The 18,904-nt window shown below is 38.3% G+C and overlaps 1 protein-coding gene across 9 annotated transcripts in view; it reads right to left on the bottom strand.

Annotated features, from left to right (window-relative positions):
• Positions 1–16,968, bottom strand: part of CRBN (cereblon) — a 38,675-nt gene extending 21,707 nt beyond the window's left edge. For 8 of the 9 annotated variants that reach the window (XR_009959636.1, XR_009959634.1, XR_009959637.1 and 5 more), the window contains exons 1-8: positions 16,819–16,968; positions 14,737–14,849; positions 14,114–14,316; positions 13,084–13,233; positions 7,964–8,126; positions 3,546–3,608; positions 2,741–2,825; positions 1,298–1,413 (exon numbers count right to left, since the gene is read on the bottom strand). Coding sequence is in view for 2 of the 9 variants with exons in the window: in XM_062585145.1 (XP_062441129.1) it covers positions 1,298–1,413; positions 2,741–2,825; positions 3,546–3,608; positions 7,964–8,126; positions 13,084–13,233; positions 14,114–14,316; positions 14,737–14,849; positions 16,819–16,885 (960 nt within the window). In the remaining 7 variants the exon portion in view is untranslated. The remainder of the gene's footprint in view (positions 1–1,297; positions 1,414–2,740; positions 2,826–3,545; positions 3,609–7,963; positions 8,127–13,083; positions 13,234–14,113; positions 14,317–14,736; positions 14,850–16,818) is intronic. The other variant, XM_062585146.1, reaches the window with a different exon arrangement.
• Between the last annotated feature and the right edge of the window lie 1,936 nt (positions 16,969–18,904).

The following is an 18,904-nucleotide window of genomic DNA, read 5'->3' as shown; positions in this document are numbered from 1 at the left end:
TTGAGATTTATGAAATATGTATAATGCGTTGAACATGAACAGTTCTTGGAAGTACCTGAATATTAAAACATTTTCACAGCTCCTGAATCAGTGAAATGACAATGAAGTTTAACATGGTTACAGACCCTTATGTGAAATTTTATCTCAGAATTTGGAAGAGAAGGTTTTCTGTTTCTCCTTTTCTCTGTACATTCTATTTTTATATTTTTTTTTGTGCACAAGCTTTGGGAAGAGGAAAAACCATCAAACTGATAACCCTAGTTCTCCTTTCCCCAGACACAGGCAGTGGTTTGTAGGCAAACAGGCGGTACTTCCACTGCTCTACCCCCAACAGATAAACACAACGCTGATTACGGCTATGCTACACTAATGTTTGAGGCATTACTTCAGTATCTCCAGCAAACTGACAACCAGCAAGGTGAGAGTCAATTAGGGCTGTACACAGTGATTCTTTGCAATACAACATTACCCTCTAGGACTGGGGTGAGACAGCATTCATCTCTCCATTCAAAAATTACATAGTGAATATTTGAATAGGGAATAGCAATCTGAACCGCTATTGGAAATGCTGCAAGATGTTACTGCAAATGCTGCTCCTAGAACAGATGCATTCAATATGAGCTTGACTGATACTTAGTTGCATCGTACTTAGTTATATTATGTAATTCAATATTATTTTAGAGAAATATACTATATGATAATAAAACTTTGACTTTAACGTTCTAAATTTAGAGCATTACATATCTTGGGAAGAACATTCAGAGAAGAGAAGACAAGTTTTAAATCATCTTAAAACAGATTAACATGCAATACACGTCTTATGTAAAAATCGTTTTGACCAATATTTATTTTGATGTATACTCAAGAGCTCATTGCTACAAAGATTTATCTTTTGTTACAAAATCCACAATTTCTCATGGCACAAGGCTACTTCATTGCTGTGTATTATACTAACAATGTAGCATTCTTTTTGTAAGACTGCTACCAGATATGTAGGACTTCTAGCACCATCTCTTGGCTGAAACAGTGCAGGGACATGTTGAAATATAACTTCTAACAAGAGCAAATATTATTGTATGTTTCTTGCTTGCTGTTAAACATAAAATCTATCACCGGTAGAGAACATTTTTTTTCTTGAGAAAATTTTCAAATGGGAAGGAAAAATAAAAATTCCCAAATTCACTCTCTAGAAGTATTATAGAGAAATTTCAAACATTTTTGTTATAGATTGTTGCAGTCACTCATATTTTTTTGTAAGAACTATTCAAAGTAAATGGCAGGTAAAGAAAATACTCACTTTGTTCATAATATCTAATTCACATCGGAGTCTCTGAACAGCACTACCTATTTTAAGCAACTGTATACGTAATGCATCATCAATTGGCAGGCAGGCAGCAACTCTGTAAGAAAAATCTAGAAATGAAGAAGTATCAGGCCTGTTAGAATGCAAGAGAGAAATAAAAACTACTACTTATCCTCAGTTATAGATTGAAACGTAAAACTTCGGGTTATATTAGACAGGTCATCTCAGTCCAACCTTCTCACCTATATCTAAAACCATTTCTAACACACTTGTCTAATTCAGGCTTAAAGATCATCAGTGATGGATACTGAAAAACGTTGATAGGTAATTTATTCTAAACCTGTCACAGACCATGCAGAATACCACTTGACACAGACTTCCACTTTGACAGCATATTATTGAGTTTTCCAACCACTAGTGGTTTTCCTTAGGTTTACAATGCTTTTTCCAAAAAGAAAGATGTGCTTTTATAAGAGAGGGAAAAATTAATGGAAAACATACATCTACACCTCCCTCATACATTATACCCAAATTCCATTATTCACTTTAGAATCAAAGTATTCTCACTGTTATGTGGGCAGGGAAAAGATATATTCTGTATATATTCCTCTCTGGAGTTTTTGTTTCTTTTTCCACATTTGAATGCAGACCAAAATTAGATCTGAAAATGTTCAGTGAAGAAGAAAGGTGTTTTTAAGCTTTAAAATGATACTAAAATCTCATTCAGTAGCTTCAATCAAATATTAAAAGGCACAAATACAACAGGTAATGAACTTTACTACAGTCATTCTTCAATGTATCTAACAAAAATCTTTTTAATCAAGATCATCCCATCTCTCACAGTCTGTAATGGAATTGAAAAGCTGACAATTTAAACCAGCAATGTGCTGCAAAATCATGAGAAAAGAAATGCCAAAAGCTTATTAGGTACTAGAGACCTGTACAGAGATGAGATCTCTTCCTTGGAGTACCACCCCAATGCCTACTGCGGAATGAAATCTGCTGTCAAATTTTTTGTCATCAGGTGGCCATTTTCTCTCAGGAACGTGCTCAAGTCTTATAAAGGGTAATAAGAAGCAAGCACAAAACCACTTGGACTCATTTAATAATAACAAAAATCCAGTATGTTTTTGGCTCATTTTCTTATGAAGCATTCATATTGCATTCCTCCCTAGAGAAAGCACAATAGACTTCTGTTTCCCTTACAGAACATGTTTCATAAAGCCATGCAGTTCATCTGAGTTTTAAGAACTGTATCTTCCTTTTGTCAAATCTGGCCAAAGCCAGCCATCAAAATTTATTGCAAACTGGGAGTGAGGAATGAATTAACAAGCAAATGTAAGCCTTGTTTTAGGAAACCTTTTTTTTTTTTTTTTGTTTTTTTTTTTTTTTTTTAGTTTTTTTTTTATTGAGCTCATAAGCTAAACAACATCATACCTATTGGGTTTGTTGGTAGAGATTCATCTTTAAGATTTTCATCCCATTCATGTAGCTGCCTCTTGACTCTTTCCATCAAGGTTTCCTTTTGTTAGAAGAAAAGCCTAATTTAAATACACAGGTATTTCTGTTTTCTTAAAAACAAAAAAGGAAGCAAAATGTAGAGTAAGCTATTTGCCCTAAGTGCTTTTAAAACTTACAGTAACTACAGATTCACTTCATACACACATATTTCAAACTAAGAGTAAAACAGGGTGGGAAATAGGCCTTATTCAGTCAACAGCCAGGTAGGTATAATTGTCATTTGAGATAAAGAAACAAGTATTCAAATGCCAGAAGAGTGCAAACCAGACCAGGGCTAGCTTCCTCCATACTTCTCCCTCTTTTACACCAATTACTTTCTTTTTGCATACATACGTATATATGTATATGAATGCCTAAACAATTTTTTAAAAAACTACAACAGCTCCAAAAGGAAAGATCTGCCTGAGACTATCCAACAGCTTGGTGGTTAGGACATTCACCTGGAGCACATGGGATAGAGGAGCAAGTTTTTGCTCTGAAACAACACAGGAGGGGCCTGAATCTCTGTTATCCAGCTCAGATGCATGCTCTAGCGCCAGGGAACACCTATAAAGAGGGGGAACCTCTCCTGCTCTTTTAACAGTAAACTAAAAACCACATTCTTCTTTAAAATAGAATCTGCAATCTCATAAAATTAAAGGTTTCTTGTTACCCAATAGTTAGGCATTAAAATGTACAAAGTTAATTGCAGATTACTTGGTAATGTTTAGTATGAACTTACAGCATCATATAAAGAGTAGAGCCAGGGAGGCCAAGATGTCAAACTTGCACAGTGAAACTTCCTCTAAAACAAAAAAAAACAAGTTTATTCTTAGACACAGATTTTACCCACAGATCTTGTTCAAACAAATAAAACAGCAAGAGACAGAAGATATCTGATTATTCAAAGATACAATAAATTATCACCATTGGAACTTGTACCTCCACACAAGGCTTCCTAAGCGCTTTGCAAATGCACTGAGTGCTAAGTCTCCTGCACAAGACAGACAACACACAGATTTTCTCACAGAAACTGTCTCAGGATAAAAGGATTTTTAACATTTAGTAATAAGATACTATGCCTTTCCAAAAATCATTTATCTGAAATCTAGATAGTTCAGATATTCAAGCAGTATTAAATAGAGCACCTATTCCTTAGTTTCTATCATTTGTTGCTACTTCAGCAACCACAGAAAAATCAACATAATCACCTTACAGAGTGGATATTTCACATCAATTTGGTCAAACGCATGAGTAAGTAAAATAAGGAGATTACTGGCTCAGATCAGGTATTTTAAGCTGACATACACGAATTCAAAACATACACGATGACATTTTTTTAAACAGAGAACTGACCTGTTAAAAACGTAACTAAAAATATTAACAGTATCATGTAAGTTAGAAGTTCCAGAGGATACTTTTTCAGAGCTGAACAGTTATATTTGGTACCCTTGATGTTTAATCACACTTTGCTATCTGCTCTCATTCTAGTTGTAATGGAAACCGTATTTTCAGAAATGCTTACTGAACATCAGCGCTTACGCCAGCCTACTGAGAGTATGTTAAACAGCCTTTTTATTACTATCCAAAGACAGTGAACAAAATATCATACACTATCCATTTAACAACACTCTGTGAAGAAAAATTCAGACCCAAATGGACTGTGCAGTAAGAAACAAAAGTGGAGGAGAAAAGAAAAGCAATATAAAGAAAATAATCTGAAGACCTCACGACTATCTTTTACTGAAGGCTTTTCAATCAAATTTTAGTCATGCAATAAATGGCAGGAGTTTAACAGAAGAGTCTCTAAACAACAGAAATGGAACAAAATTTAATATACCTTGCATTTCTAGAAATTTCTAGATTTCTAGAAGTGCAACAATAAATAGTAATCTAGAGTGACAGTATTGAGAAGTACCTCAACTACATAAAATTTTACTAACAGGAGCGACCTGCCATGGCTGTATCATACTTCACTGTGAACATGACTAACATGTTCATTTGATTTGTGCACTAAAATATCTGTACAATATACAGCACATTTAGAAAAACAAAATAAACAAACAACCACTAGCTCCTCTTTAGAAACAAAAAGAAAAAAAACCCCTTCAGCTTCTGTAGCCTGTATGTTTCCAGCAGACAGGCAACCCTAGATAAAAACTGCATTGATTTGACAAAACTGAATTCCTTAACCACATTTCCAGCACTGTAAGGTTATTTGCTTACTTAACCGATTTTCTACAGTGATTTCAGAGCACTTAAATTTATAGATTTAATAAAATCAGAAAAGCAGTAGACCACACTGTTTTCCAACAGAGGATCTCAAACTGTTCTATCAAAACTTACAAATTAAATCTTATTTTTCCCTTCGAGGGCAACTATCCTTATTCTACAAATAGCAAAAAAAAAAACAGGCAAAGAGAGACTAAAATCCACAGGAAATCAAAAGAACTTTGGAGAAAGAATTCAGCAACACCAAAAGCCAAGATACTGTTTTAATTAGCAAGTGTATTTTCCAAAAGAGCTGACATGGGGTCAGCTCTTCCATGCAGCAGAAACTGTTCTTAAAATGCAATTTCATTTTCTGGTATTTCTCATTATATTGGACAGTAAACATATGGATGTAGAGCCTCTCATATTGGAAATTAATTAGAGCTCCACAGACAGCAATAGAGCAACTGAGGTCAATAGGACTCTGCCCTTGCAGATCCGCAATACGCTTTCTTTTTCTTTGGGGCAGGTGCATTACATTTCAGCCATGATTAGACAGTATTGGTCGTGCAAAGGGATTTTTTTTTCTCCCTGAAGTGTAATGTTTCTGGGCTTGTTAACTCACAGATGAACTTGTTCAAGATCTTTGAGATCAATAACCCTACTCTTATTAATGATATACTCATTCAGGCATTTCTGTTTGCCCGGGAATTCAACCCCGTTAAAAGAAAACAAACAAACATAAAAACCCCCCAACTTTCAAACCAAAAGGAATCCTTAACCACATCTGACAAGGAGAAGAGTTATGAGAATCTGATAGGAGGCAGTTCCATAGATCACCTCAGACACAGAAGACTTCAAGGAATCTTTCCTCTTTTCTATGCGAGCACACAATCTAACAGGCCCCAGGCCAGGGCTAGCCCTTTTAACAGATTTTAAAAGTACCTGGGAGACTAGGAAACAACAACTGGTCAAGCAAGGACAGCAGCTTTGGCAATGTTCCTGTACCAGTAACTTTACAAGTGACCAAAATGGTGCTATTAAGAAAAAAAAAAAAAAAAAGAAAGAAAAGGAAAAAAGACGGTCTCAATTTCAGTTTTTTCAAAAATGTCAAGCCACCCTGCCTAATTTAGCAGGAAAATCACTCCAAGCAAGCAGGAGCAGCAGCTTTATCCTAGTCCACCACCCCCTCCCCTGCTGACCTCAGTGGAGACCACCGCCCGGTAACCTTGCTGGGCACACTCTTCAGAGGTTAATGAGAGTAGGTCCTGGAAAACCCGACGCCAGGCCTGAACACAAGCCAGGTTTACACTTGAAAGGGTTTGTCAATGTAACAACACTAGCATGCTATGCTAGCATGGGGCTTAACATAATTTATTCTAGCAAAATTATCCTTTTGACAGCATGTTTTATTCCGGAGTCCTAAAGGAAAACAGCATATTCTGGCAAAAACACTCTTTCATTTGTATAAATGCATCTTCTGGTACCTTTTAAACAGCACAGCTGTCTCCATCACAAATCACATGCCATCACCCTGAGCAATACAGAGTTTTGTAGCTTAGGTCTGGCAGCAGCTTCTTAAGATTTTTCAGAAAAATTTGGCTATGAGATTAGTTTCCCTCCTGATTTCAAACACTGTCATAGCTGCAATGGTGCAAAAAAATAGCATAAACAAGCAAAGGTGGAATTTGTTTCAGTGAAGCAAAACTGGACGTTAATTCCCTAATGGCAATATCAACATCTTGATAATGACCATCTTTCCTCTTCTGTTCTTTTTTTATAAATGAAAGAGTCAAGTAAATAACATTTGAGAACTGTAAATAAGTGTAAAGCCTGCATATGAAAAAAAGCTCTGGGGAATAAAACAGACAAGATTACAGTGTCATTTCATCCACTTTATCTGTGTATAAGGCACTGTCTTCTATTAATAACTATGTCAATGCATGTAAAGCGTATGAAACAAAGTCACATAGATTTGTGACTCCTTCTTATCTTGTCACTTTTACTACTGTAAAAAAAATTATTTAGGCAAGATTCTAAATTTGTGTTTTAAAACAAAAATTACACATTACTTTTTAATTTCATAGTATGTGTTCAACAGTTTTTATTTCTGGGATAGTTAGATTTGGAAATACATATGCAGTTTGTCTTAAGTAAATGGATTATACAGGAATATTGTTGTGATCTGACAAAAAAAATTAAGTACTTAAGTTACCAAAAAATTATATATAACATATAAACACTTACAAGGAGATTAAAGTACAATATAAAGCATGCTCAAAACTGTGAAGTTCAGCGTAGTTGTTAACCAATAGCCTTCTGGATGGGAATATTTGACTGATTTAAATATGTAACTTAGAAAGGTAGCTTAGCGAAAAAAAAAAGAAAGAAAAAAAGACTTGCTTTAAACATAGGCATTATGTATCAGAGAATCTCCTCTGCCTTCAGCTACCATGACAGACAGAATAATTTCTAATCACAAATGTACTTCTTTTCTAAAAAACAGATTTTTAGCCTTCCTAACCCATTTGTTTAAACAGTCAGCATAAATACCTGCAGACTTTGTGACTTCACTGATCTTCAGAACAACACCAACATTCCCAAATAAGCATATCCAGAAAGGAAAAGGACATGCAGTTACAGTAATACAACTGCAACTTTCCTGTTTAAACAAGTTGCTACACATTATAACCAATTTAGTAAGATATATACATACAACTTGATTCACCAAAAGTAAAAATACCGTAATTAAAATTTAGTAGAACTCATAAAACGTTTATTTGCCCATTGACGTTAGCTGATAAACAATCAAATGATCTGCAACAAAAGCAGGAAGTTGGCATCTAGCATACTTGTTTGTTCATCCTCCCCTAAAGACACAAAGATGGATTTTTTCTATTGATTTTTGAAATACCATCAAAAAAAAAGAAAACACAATTAGCTTCTGACCTTTTGATATTTCTGCCACCATTGATGTATGGCTTGGTCCTGCCATGCTGTAGGTTTCGAAGAAGGAAATACGTGGCATCGGCTGAGAGACTGCAGCTGTATTGCCGACATTGTTGAAGGCAGCACCCGCTCAGGAAGGATCTGTACTTTAGCCTGCTGGATTCTGATAAAGGACAAAAAAAAAAAAAGATTGATACATATGCACGCACATACAGGAGTTTCAGAAATGGATTTTACTGCTTACACAAATACAGGCATGTATAATAGATCAAGTCACTACATAGTATTACGGCATTCAAACAGGAACCCATTTCATCACATTTTTAAGTTGTACTAACATTTACCTTAGGAAATATACAGTATATTTGCAGTAGACCAAGCACATACTATTGTAGTATACAGAATCTCTTATGCCGCTGGCTAAATTCTGAAAGCTGCTGGGCTGACCTGACTTTGTTTTACCTGAGATGAAAATACAAACATTAAAGATTCTCCAATCTTACTTTTCATTTTCCTTTATAAATCAGAATGATCTCTTTACCAAGTATTTTGCACTGGCATACAGAACTCTAAAGGAATCACTGGCTTAACTTTTTCAGCAAAAGTATCCTGCTGTTTTTTAACTCTCACAGTTAACTTCCTTTTCCATGACACTCTGTCTATCTGTTTCAGAAGATAGGGTACCTGTTGGGATTGTGGCAGACAGAATTAAACACAGGTTGGCAGAGGCGACACAGCAGAATATTCTTCCATCTCAGCACTGCATTTTTAGGTTTTTGTCTCCTCAAGTTACTCTTGGTATTAAGCTAATACCCAGTTAACACATATCAAACCCTCAGAAAGGACATTTGGATGAAATGCAGTTTGCTATTTTCAAACCACAAAAGTTTGTGTGCCTAGCTAGGCAGGTCACCTACTCCACATAGTTAAGTAGCTGCTAAGAATACTCTCTAGTAGGAAAGAGTTTACATTTTAACAGTATCGTGCATCAAAAATCCTGAAATAATAAGACATTATCATGAATTCGCAATTGTTCTTACAAACGGAATTAACATTGTAAAAGAAAACATGTTTATTTTTGCAATAACTAGAGATCTCTGAAGTGTGCTCTCTTCATATTAATTATAGATGAATGCGATGCCCACATGCCAAGACACTAAAATTCTTGCCAGCAATGGTATTAAGCTAGTACATACCAGCCTAGCTATTCTTACCCCTCTGCAAACACCATCTGCAACCACACACTAACAGCCCTCACTACTGGTTCATGGGGTTCTGATCACCAAACCTAGATTCCCTAATAGCACCAGCTTCAGGTCAGAAAGCCTTAGAAGGTTCACGAAACAAGGATGCAGTTATGTAAATGCTTTTACGGTGTAGAAGACTTAATAAATGACTCTTGCAAATAACAGAATTAATGAAAACTAATCAGCCCAACCACTGAATCAAAAAGGCCTGGTTTTGTTTTTTCACAGAGCAAAATTTCAAGCATTTCTTACTTCTGCTGGATGAGAACAGGCTCACAAATGGTTAAGTCCACGCAAACATTGCCTATATCACCAAGACTTGGAGCACTCATCCATGAGCCCTGGAAAAGCTGACATATTCAGGTAAACCATCAGCCACTTTGACTATTTTAGTCCCATCTTCCTTGTTTCTAAGCATAAAACACACATCTCTTAATTTATGCAGTGCTCTAGCCATTTTGCCTAATGTTACCTGCATAAGCTTGCTCGAAAGAAATGCTAGGAAGTGTTTCTATGTTCTGAACACTACCAGAATACTGATATTGAGCAATAATTCTGGCTGAATTCAAGTACTTTGAATCCCACATCCATCCCTACAGAATTCTCAAGTATGGACCACCAATAACAGAAGTGGAAAGGAAATTTGTACTTACACCACCTCTGCATTTTTCTATTAGTGAAGAGGCATAAATACATTTTACGGAATACCTCTAGACTGTGTCTGACTACAGATTAGCCATTTTCAGCCACATCTGCAGTCTGTGTATTTTAGAGACACAGTAAGCAAGACTGCAGTTTCACAATCTCATGCTCAATGACTTGGCTACAACTGGTTGATATGACTGGTCATTATTTTAAGTCTTTCAAGAGACAAGCATACTTTTGCTGTTATGGATTCCAATTTTGATCTAAAAAGTCTGGTTAGATGCTAATCCCTTTCATAACTTATTTTTGTAATCAAAGTGTAAATTCAAAACTTCTGTTATATTTGCAAATCTTGATGACACAGATGGGTTACAACACTGGTTAGACAGTGCTAAAATATTCTTAATATCATTGGGAAGCCAAATGGCAACACTGTGAAAACTTTTCTACAGTAGATAAACTTCTATCTATATTATTTTTAAAAGTGGAAAGGGGCAAATAAGTCTCTCCTGCTGAAGGTGAGGAAAGGAAAGAGAGGTAAGAGTGCAGAGGACAGACTATCCATTTTGCATCTCAAATAGCACACTGAAAGCATTTAAACACCTAAAATCCCAAACAGACATTTATACAGCTTTCCTTTAGGAAAAAAGAAGGTTTACAGTACCTATTCATAAAACATTGCATAATTACATATACTGGTAAAGAAGGTTATCTTCACCAGCTCTTGAGAAACTGAAAAAACGAGAAATGAAGATGGAGTAGGGAAGGAGAGTGGGAGAAGTCATTGTCCATCACAGGTCTGAATAGAAAGATCCGTTCTCTCCCTTTGCCCATCTTCTCTGATGTCTTCCAAGAACACTTCTGATAAAAACATCAGGGGAGATATCATACCTTTAGTAAGCTAACTATATTATTTTCTTAGTTGCAAGACTACAGATACCCAAAGAAGAATGAGTTGCCTAGGAGATCTAGGAGGGAGTAATTTGTCTTTTGATAAGAAGCCACTGTGCTCTGAAAGCAAATCCTCCTGTGCCACTTGCCTTGACTGCCAGAGTAGGATGATCTCCCTGGTTGCTACTATGATGAGTACCACGGCCTATGTCTTTCAGTATGTGCTCTCTGTACTTCCAGGTATCTGTGGACTACTTGTAATGCAGCCAAGAAAGACAAACGTATTATTTACTGGATTGAAAATACATGACAAAAGAATCTGCATCTCCACTAGAAAGTTAAAATAAACAATCAAAAACCTAGAGTCAGATCATGAAATAACACAGTCTTGAGAATAGGGCTTCAGAACAGCTGCCCTCATTGACAGAAACCACAAATAGCCTCAAGAGAACAGAAAGCAACTTATCAGTGAACTACGTTAACTTACTATAAATAATAAATTTGCATTTTGCCATAAGCACATAGTAATCAGAAATACTGAGAATGACGACAAACTTTTTCTCACTACGAAGCTTGATAGCTTTCCTTCTTTATCAAAACATCTTTCAGACTGATGATGCTTATATTCAAACCACCTAACAAAAGAAACAAGAAAACTGGAACCAGGTTCTTAATACTGATGTTTTCTTTTTACAGAAAAAACATAACATTATTTTTATGTCACCTCCAATGTAGGGACAAAAGCGTAAGCCAACTGCCATGCTACCAGGCTCTTAAAACAGCTCATTCATAGAAAGTTAGTTTGTTAGCACAGGAATCTGAAGAATGTCTAATAACCTGCAGAGAAGATCATTTCCTCATGCCTCCAAAGCATATTGAGAATACTAAAGAGATTCAAAATGACTGACCACTACTAGGACAGCAGGTTCTGTAAAAGAGGTATCCATGTAAACTCTAAAATGATGCTGACAGGAGCTTTCCAATCCCAGGCATACACATATAGATACTGAAACCCACTCAAGATCACTCAAATAAGTAGTCTCTTCAGGTTTACTGGAAAGTATATGCTTGGCAGAATAACTATGTCATAAAGAAAACTAAAAGTATTTTGGTCTGTAATAATTACTTCATGTGACTTAAATACTTTTTTTTCTCCCTTTTTATAGCTAATTATGGCTTGAAAGTTGAACTGGTAAAGTTTCATCTGCCACTACTATTGGTATGGCCCACAAATGGCTGTTTATTTTCCAAATGTGGAAAATATATTTCGAAAAGGAACATTTTCCCAAACACACAGTCATATTAAACCTATTGGAAATTATACTATCATAAGACCTTAAGGCCCAGAACAGCATTTGAAACCTGAATATATTGCTTAACTTATTCCAAAAACATTAGTTTGCCTTGATTAGAAACTTAACTCCACCTCCCTTTTTCCATACATTTAAAAATTCATGCTTGGGGAGGAAACTTGCAAACACGCTGTGTAGAAGTGACCTCTCCTAGTCAGTAGATACAAAACCACCATAATACAACGTTTTAACAGCACAACGAATCACTGTACATCTTAGCTGTTTCTAGATACTGAATTCTCAAAACAATGCCTTGCTACTGTAGTTATCCAAGCACTGCCATCTTGTGTTCAAAAAACAGTTTTCCTAAACTGTAAAATTCGGAATGTTACATGTAACCAAAAGGTTAGATGGTGAAGAATAGCAAAGTAACACAGGCATTCTTCACTTCTTTAGCTGCATGATGTAAAAACCTGAGAAAATGTAAGCTCAGATCGTTCCCAGGCCTCTTTTTAAAACAAAGTTACTATGTGGAACGATAGCAGGATAAAGATGATTTTTAATGAATTTTAATGGTATTTTAATGGAGGCAAATCAACATCTTTCTACTACCTTAATTTTCATAAACAAATTCATTCTGACAAATGTTTTCTCACACACATCAAATGAAACTAATAGAGTACATTCCTTAGAAAATTTTAGAGAAAAGTTATTAACAACTAAAACATGAGTCTTAGAATAGAAAATGTCAGAAGTCCTTAATAACCAGAGGAGCTGCCACTCAACTGTATAATTAGTATCTATACTAATCAACCATTTGTGCAACCAAAAGGGTAGATTCACTAGGAGTAAAATGAAAATGTTTCAGTGGGCGAAAAAAAAAAAAAAAAAAGAAAAAGAAAAAAGGAGCATTTTCAAAAGGAAACTAAGCATTATAAAAATATATCAAATATTTAAATATTAAAATATATTAAAATTTTACTGGTCTGCTGTGCACAATGCTGATAGGAACAAGACTTGCAACATACAAAATTAAGTTTCTTACCCATCTGACTGGGTTCTTATTTCAAGCACCTTGAACCTTTGTCTTCCTATTGCTTTCACTTTGACAGTTTCAATTCCAAATTCCTGCTCTTCTCGGTATGCATATATTTCCGCTGTTGTTCCAAACTGTGCTTCCCTTTCACGTCCATTACTAAAAGCAATAGAATAAAAAAGGTTACCTATCCTCCAAGTAATACTGGCTCTTTCAGATTTAGCTGGTTTTTCTACCTGCACTGACTGTCCACATTTAGTCAATTTGAAAAAGCAAATTGGGTAAAATACCTTCAGACTGACTGCAACCATTAATTTTTCATTTTGCAAGTTTTTTTTTTTTTGTTTTTTTTTTTTTTTTGATAATGATTTGGTTTTATTTCACTATGTAGAGGTGAGATTCTGGGAACACATGAATCACCAATGTATCTGCATTTGAAATGAAGACATTGAAAGTACTAGAATTCTTTAGATTGACTTTCTAAAAACAGCTGCTCCCAAACCCCACATAATTAAATTTTAGTAAAATGGGATAGGAGGGAGGAACATTCCCAGCCTTTTTTGGCATAGATTACCCTTTACCTTTTCTGCAGTTCTATCATCTCATTTCTCTCAACTCTACTGTTAAACATTTATCTACGCTTGTTAATTTATACACAAAATAAGTAATATATACCTTTAAGACAATAAAGTTCTCAAAGCAAGAATCTCACTTTTTACATTTTAAGTCAAGGCTTTTTCTTTAAGCAAAACAGAGCAGTACTTTCAAAGTTACTGAAATCAATGCTTGAAAAGGGAAAGCAAATCAACACTTACTGTTTCACTATACGAAAAAGAATGGCTTTTGTGATGCTGTCATCAGGTACCCAACATCCTTTTCACTGCGTTTTGGAAGACAGTTTGTCTAACGCTTTCAAACTGCCACTTTTGTTATATACCATAGAACTGATGCAATTATCTGCTTTTGATTTAGTGTCCAAAGAAATCAGCACTAAAAATACATGCTCCATACCATCAGTAAATCCACTCGTGTATTTTACCTGTATGCAAGAACAGCAAATGTTCTGTCTTTCTGAATTAAATTCCGCACCATGCTAACCTCTTGAGGGCGAAAAAGCTGAAGAGGCAACGTCTGTCCAGGAATCAACATCACCATCACATGAGGCAACACTGGAATCACCTGACAGCTGTCATCATCATGTACTGTTCTCCCATGAAATTCTTCCATATCAGAACCTAAATACTGAAAACAAAAAGAAGTAGTACTCACACAAGAGGTATGTGTTTTATAAAGATAAAATAAAACTAAGTCGTTGCTTTAAGGACTGTACAACAGAATCAAACAAAAACAATCATAAGAGGACAACGATTCTCATGAAGTGAATCTGCTTCACTAAATATTCGTTATGGAGTGTATCTTCAAAAGATAATGTGTTCACAACCATGTGTTACCTGTCTATTCTAGACCATAGGATGTGCTCTGGGGAAGACTCTTTTTGGACTCCAGTTGAATTAGTAAAGATAACACAGAACACTGCTTATTTCTACCTCAAGATCCATGTGACAAGTTACAGCAGTAAAGCCCTTACTTCTGCTAAAGTCCTTAATTCTGTTTTCCTTTTTAAAACACATTTAGTGGAATATATATAGAGAAAGAACATACCACATGTGATGTTGGCAAGCTGGTGTCAAAATTAATGACATTTGGCTTTTCAGCTTCTTTACTATCTTGATCTTCAACTTCCATTTCATTGTCATCCTCTTCCTCACTCTCTGCTAATAAGCATATATCAAATATTGTGTAGAAATTAACAAGTAAAGATTAAGACATTGACAAAAGCTCTCTGTTCACACATAACCTCTTACTAGTATTCCTAGACACTTTTAATTGTTGTTAACCTCTCCTGTGTGTACAGGAAACACTCAAAAATCCAAACCCAACAAAGCCAACCTCTGTGAAAGGAAGCAATATGATTCTGCAAAAGATATCAGATATAAAAAATTATGACTTTCTTTTCATTTCTCAATCCTAGGGTGCTATTCCAAAAAATACTTTCAGGCAAGAGGCAAGTTGTATCATCAGTTTCTTTTATTTTGGAAACACATAAGCAGTGCACTTATCTGTATAAAATGTATTTCAATAATTTATACAGAGCAGTGATCAGCTACTCTGTTTATTTAAAAAATTCCCAAATTTCATATGGCAGTATTTATTTATTTATTTTTAAGCCAGAAAAATCAAAAGACTGTATCTTTCCAACATGTTGGCTTCACTGACCACTCTATACATTATTTTTAATATAAACACATACTCAAAAAATGCAATTATCACACACCTTTAACTGCATTACTTGATCCCATTTGTTTGCATCATTAGCATAATCAGCATTTACCCACCATGCCTATGTCCAGAATAGATGTTACTATTAACTTTGCAAATCAAATCTGGTGTATTCTTATGCCAGCAACTGCTGAGTAATGGAAAACCACAGTGGTGCTGAAAATCATCATTTAGAACTTGAAAATGAGTACATTACAACACGAGCAAAAACCTATCTTCACAGTAGTCTATCTAGCTGCCTGCCTTTACGATTTACATTTTCTTAATGCACAATCCAGCTTTGAAATTACAGGGTAGAGTCCCTGTATTATGCGAGCTGTACTGTGAGCAAGTGTACAAAAGAACGACACTTCAGAAGGGGTCTTGCTTCAGAAATGGGAGGACTTCCACCCTCTTTTCACCAAGGTGCAATTTTTGTGAGCGGGAGGAAAAGAGAACAACAGAGAAGACATTGTGTCCTGTTTCTGGAAAGCCTCTTATCTCCCTCCACGTTCATCAGACCCAGTTGTCAAAGGCGTTCTGTACAAAATGCTTAGCTGATAACGTTTGTTTTACCTAACCTGAAAAAAAAACCTGCCTAGTTTACAGAACCGTCTCTGGAGGAGGAATGGCATGACCCACGGACGTCGCAGGCCCATCCCAAACCACAGTTATCTTGACAAGAAATGATTCAGCATAAAAGAGAAAAAGTTTGGTGGCTCTCTTTAGTGTTCTACCTAATTACATAACTTAAGGCTTCCTTATTACTGCAAAAAAAAAAAAAAAAAAAAAAAAAAAAGCTCCATTTCTCTATGAAGCTTCTCTTCCATTACATCGGGTCAGGAATCTTAGGCATAAACGACCACAGAAGAGACTGTTTAAAAGGTAAAAAACAGGCAGCATTTCGCTTATCTTGGTGCAGGCGGAAAGAGCAGGAACTTTTCGCTCAGTTCCCGAGCAGCAGAGGGAAAACGCAAGCTGCCCGCCGCCAGGAACAAGCGCCCGCACGCACCGCGCCCTCGGCGGCTCCGCGGCGCGGGCGCAGCGCGGGGCAGAGCCGGCCGCGGCCCGGCGGCCGCCAGGGCTCAGCTCGCCGCAGCGGCACCGCGCAAGCGGCAAACAGCACCGGAACCGCCGGCGGAGGGCACCCCGCCCCCGGAAAAAAAGGGGGAAAAAAGCACCTTTTCCACTCTTAACTACGTATTTTTTTAATTTCAGGACTAGCGTGACCTCAAGCGCACACAGAAGAGGAGAAGGGCACAGAAACTGAAAAAATCGGTGCGGAAAACACCCGGTTCTTCCTCCGCGGAGGCGTCAGGCGCGGCGGGACGCGGGCGGAGGGCGCGCGAAGGCCCCGGGCGGCCGCCCCGCCGCCTCCCGCCTCCCCGTCCCTTCCCCTTCCCGCCCCGCGGCGGCGGCCATTACCAGGCACCAGCTGCAGGTGGTTCCCCATGTCGTGGCGGGGCTCGCCGCCTCCCTCCTCGGCGGCCATCGCTGTTTACCCGCGGAGCACCCTGGGAAGGGGACGGGGACGCGGATGATGCCGCCGCCGCCGCGCACGGAGGAGGAGCCCGCGCCGCCGCCGCTGCTGCCGCGCCCTCTAGCGGCGCCGGCCGCAAAGACCCGTGTTCGAGCCCCGCCGCCGGTTCCAGCTGTGCCCCTGCCGCGCCCTCTAGCGGCGCCGGCCGCAAAGACCCGGGTTCGAGCCCCGCCGCCGGTTCCAGCTGTGCCCCTGCCGCGCCCTCTAGCGGCGCCGGCCGCAAAGACCCGGGTTCGAGCCCCGCCGCCACCCTGCCGCATTCTCCCCGTTTCTTTATCACCCGTGCGAAGGCAGCACGTGTCATTTTTTTACACTTTTCTTTTTTTGTTGTTGAAGGGGGAGAGAAACTTACTTTATAAAGGGATAGCAAAGGCGCATGGAGAGCTGGCCGCTCGCCTTGGCGCGGATTTACCGTTCCGCGCAGTTTCGGCCCGTACGCTCTCAGATCTCTCTCCACGTCTGCGCCCTTGTGCTGGATTGCAGTCCATCGGTGTCAAAAAATGAGGAGCCATTTCTTCTCCAAATCCTAGGGTTTGATTAAAAATTTCACTATGATCACATTGGAGTCTGCTGCCCACCGGCCCTCCCCTAGTGAAGATTTCCCCTATGACCACTGACTTCTGGCACACAACACCTATTTTGTTAAGTTTGATAAGGTGCGATTAATTCCTTGTTTTTTAACCTAAATCTGCTAGAAATCACATATAACATATTGATATTGACATTTACCAGCACCAAAGGCAGTCTCTAGTTTTAATAGAGCGAGATCCAGCCTTTAACCCATCCCAGGCTCGCCCCAGGATCACAACAAGCCGTTTCATACTCTCACCACATATTAATCCCGGCACTGATTAAAGACAACAAGAGCAGGAGGCTGGGCACTGAAAAGCGACTGCTTAAATCCCAAATTATTTTACTAAATCCGGTCAGGGACAGTAAGTGCGTATGTATATCCCAGGCGATGACAGTTAAAGCAGTCAGAGCCAACCTGCCTGTAAATAGTCCAAATTACAGCAATTTGAATGAAGTCAGAGCGCTGTACTACAATGTACGGCTTTTTTTTTTTTTTTTTTTTTCTGTTTAGCAGCTGTTTATCATAAAGATACATACCAGGAGCTGCGATGAATTTTGCATTTTGTTTTAGGAGCGCTGCTTGTGAGGATGTTGACTTAATGACAAATTTTAAGCATGTTTTCAGCCCTTGGGGGGTTTAATGCCCTAATATACATTGTCTGGTTGCATCTTCCAGCTGACGGCTGCAATTAATGGCCAAGTGCAAAACTGTGAGTGCTGAGTCTCCAAGCAGGCTGGAGTCAGAGGATGTTGATCAGCTTTCTAGAAGAAAAACACAGACAAGGGACAGTATTAAAGAGGACGTTAAAAGCAGCAATAGGTAGGATACCGCCTGGCTCTGCCCAGAGTCGCAGCGGGGCGATGGAAACGAAGGCCTGGTGCTGACTGCATTCGTTACGCGGGCGGTTCTTGGCACGGCTGTTTGCAAACAAACACCAACCTCGCGCTCTCGTGCACATGCATACACATACACCAATACATATATATATTCCTGTACCGAACAAGGAAAAAACACTTGTCAGAAGGCAGAAGCAGCCAACGCACTCCCCGTTCCCCACCTACTTGCTCCAATGAAGAGGAAATCTGAACGCGCTGCCAGCCCTGCCGGGCCCGGCGGCACTAGGTGGTGCTCCAGCACGCACCTCTGCGCCGAGCCTGCCTCGCCAGGCGTCCAGGGCGCCGCACGGCTCGCTTGGCAAGCTCCGTTTCTAGGGGATCCAGAGCCAACGATGGAAAAGTTTGATCTCTGACCTGTTCCTTTTAAACTAGATCTTTCTGTGCGTTTCTACAACACGCCGTTTGTAACAGCTTCTGTTTCAAAAGCAGTCTGTACAGTCTAACAGGAAAACCCCACGTGTGTGTGCCACTGATTCCCACTCTGCCAATAAATTGGCTCGT

The sequence above is a fragment of the Rhea pennata genome, chromosome 12 (assembly GCF_028389875.1).
Source record: "Rhea pennata isolate bPtePen1 chromosome 12, bPtePen1.pri, whole genome shotgun sequence".
Classification (NCBI taxonomy): Eukaryota; Metazoa; Chordata; class Aves; order Rheiformes; family Rheidae; genus Rhea; species Rhea pennata.
This window is presented reverse-complemented; position numbering and strand designations above follow the sequence as displayed.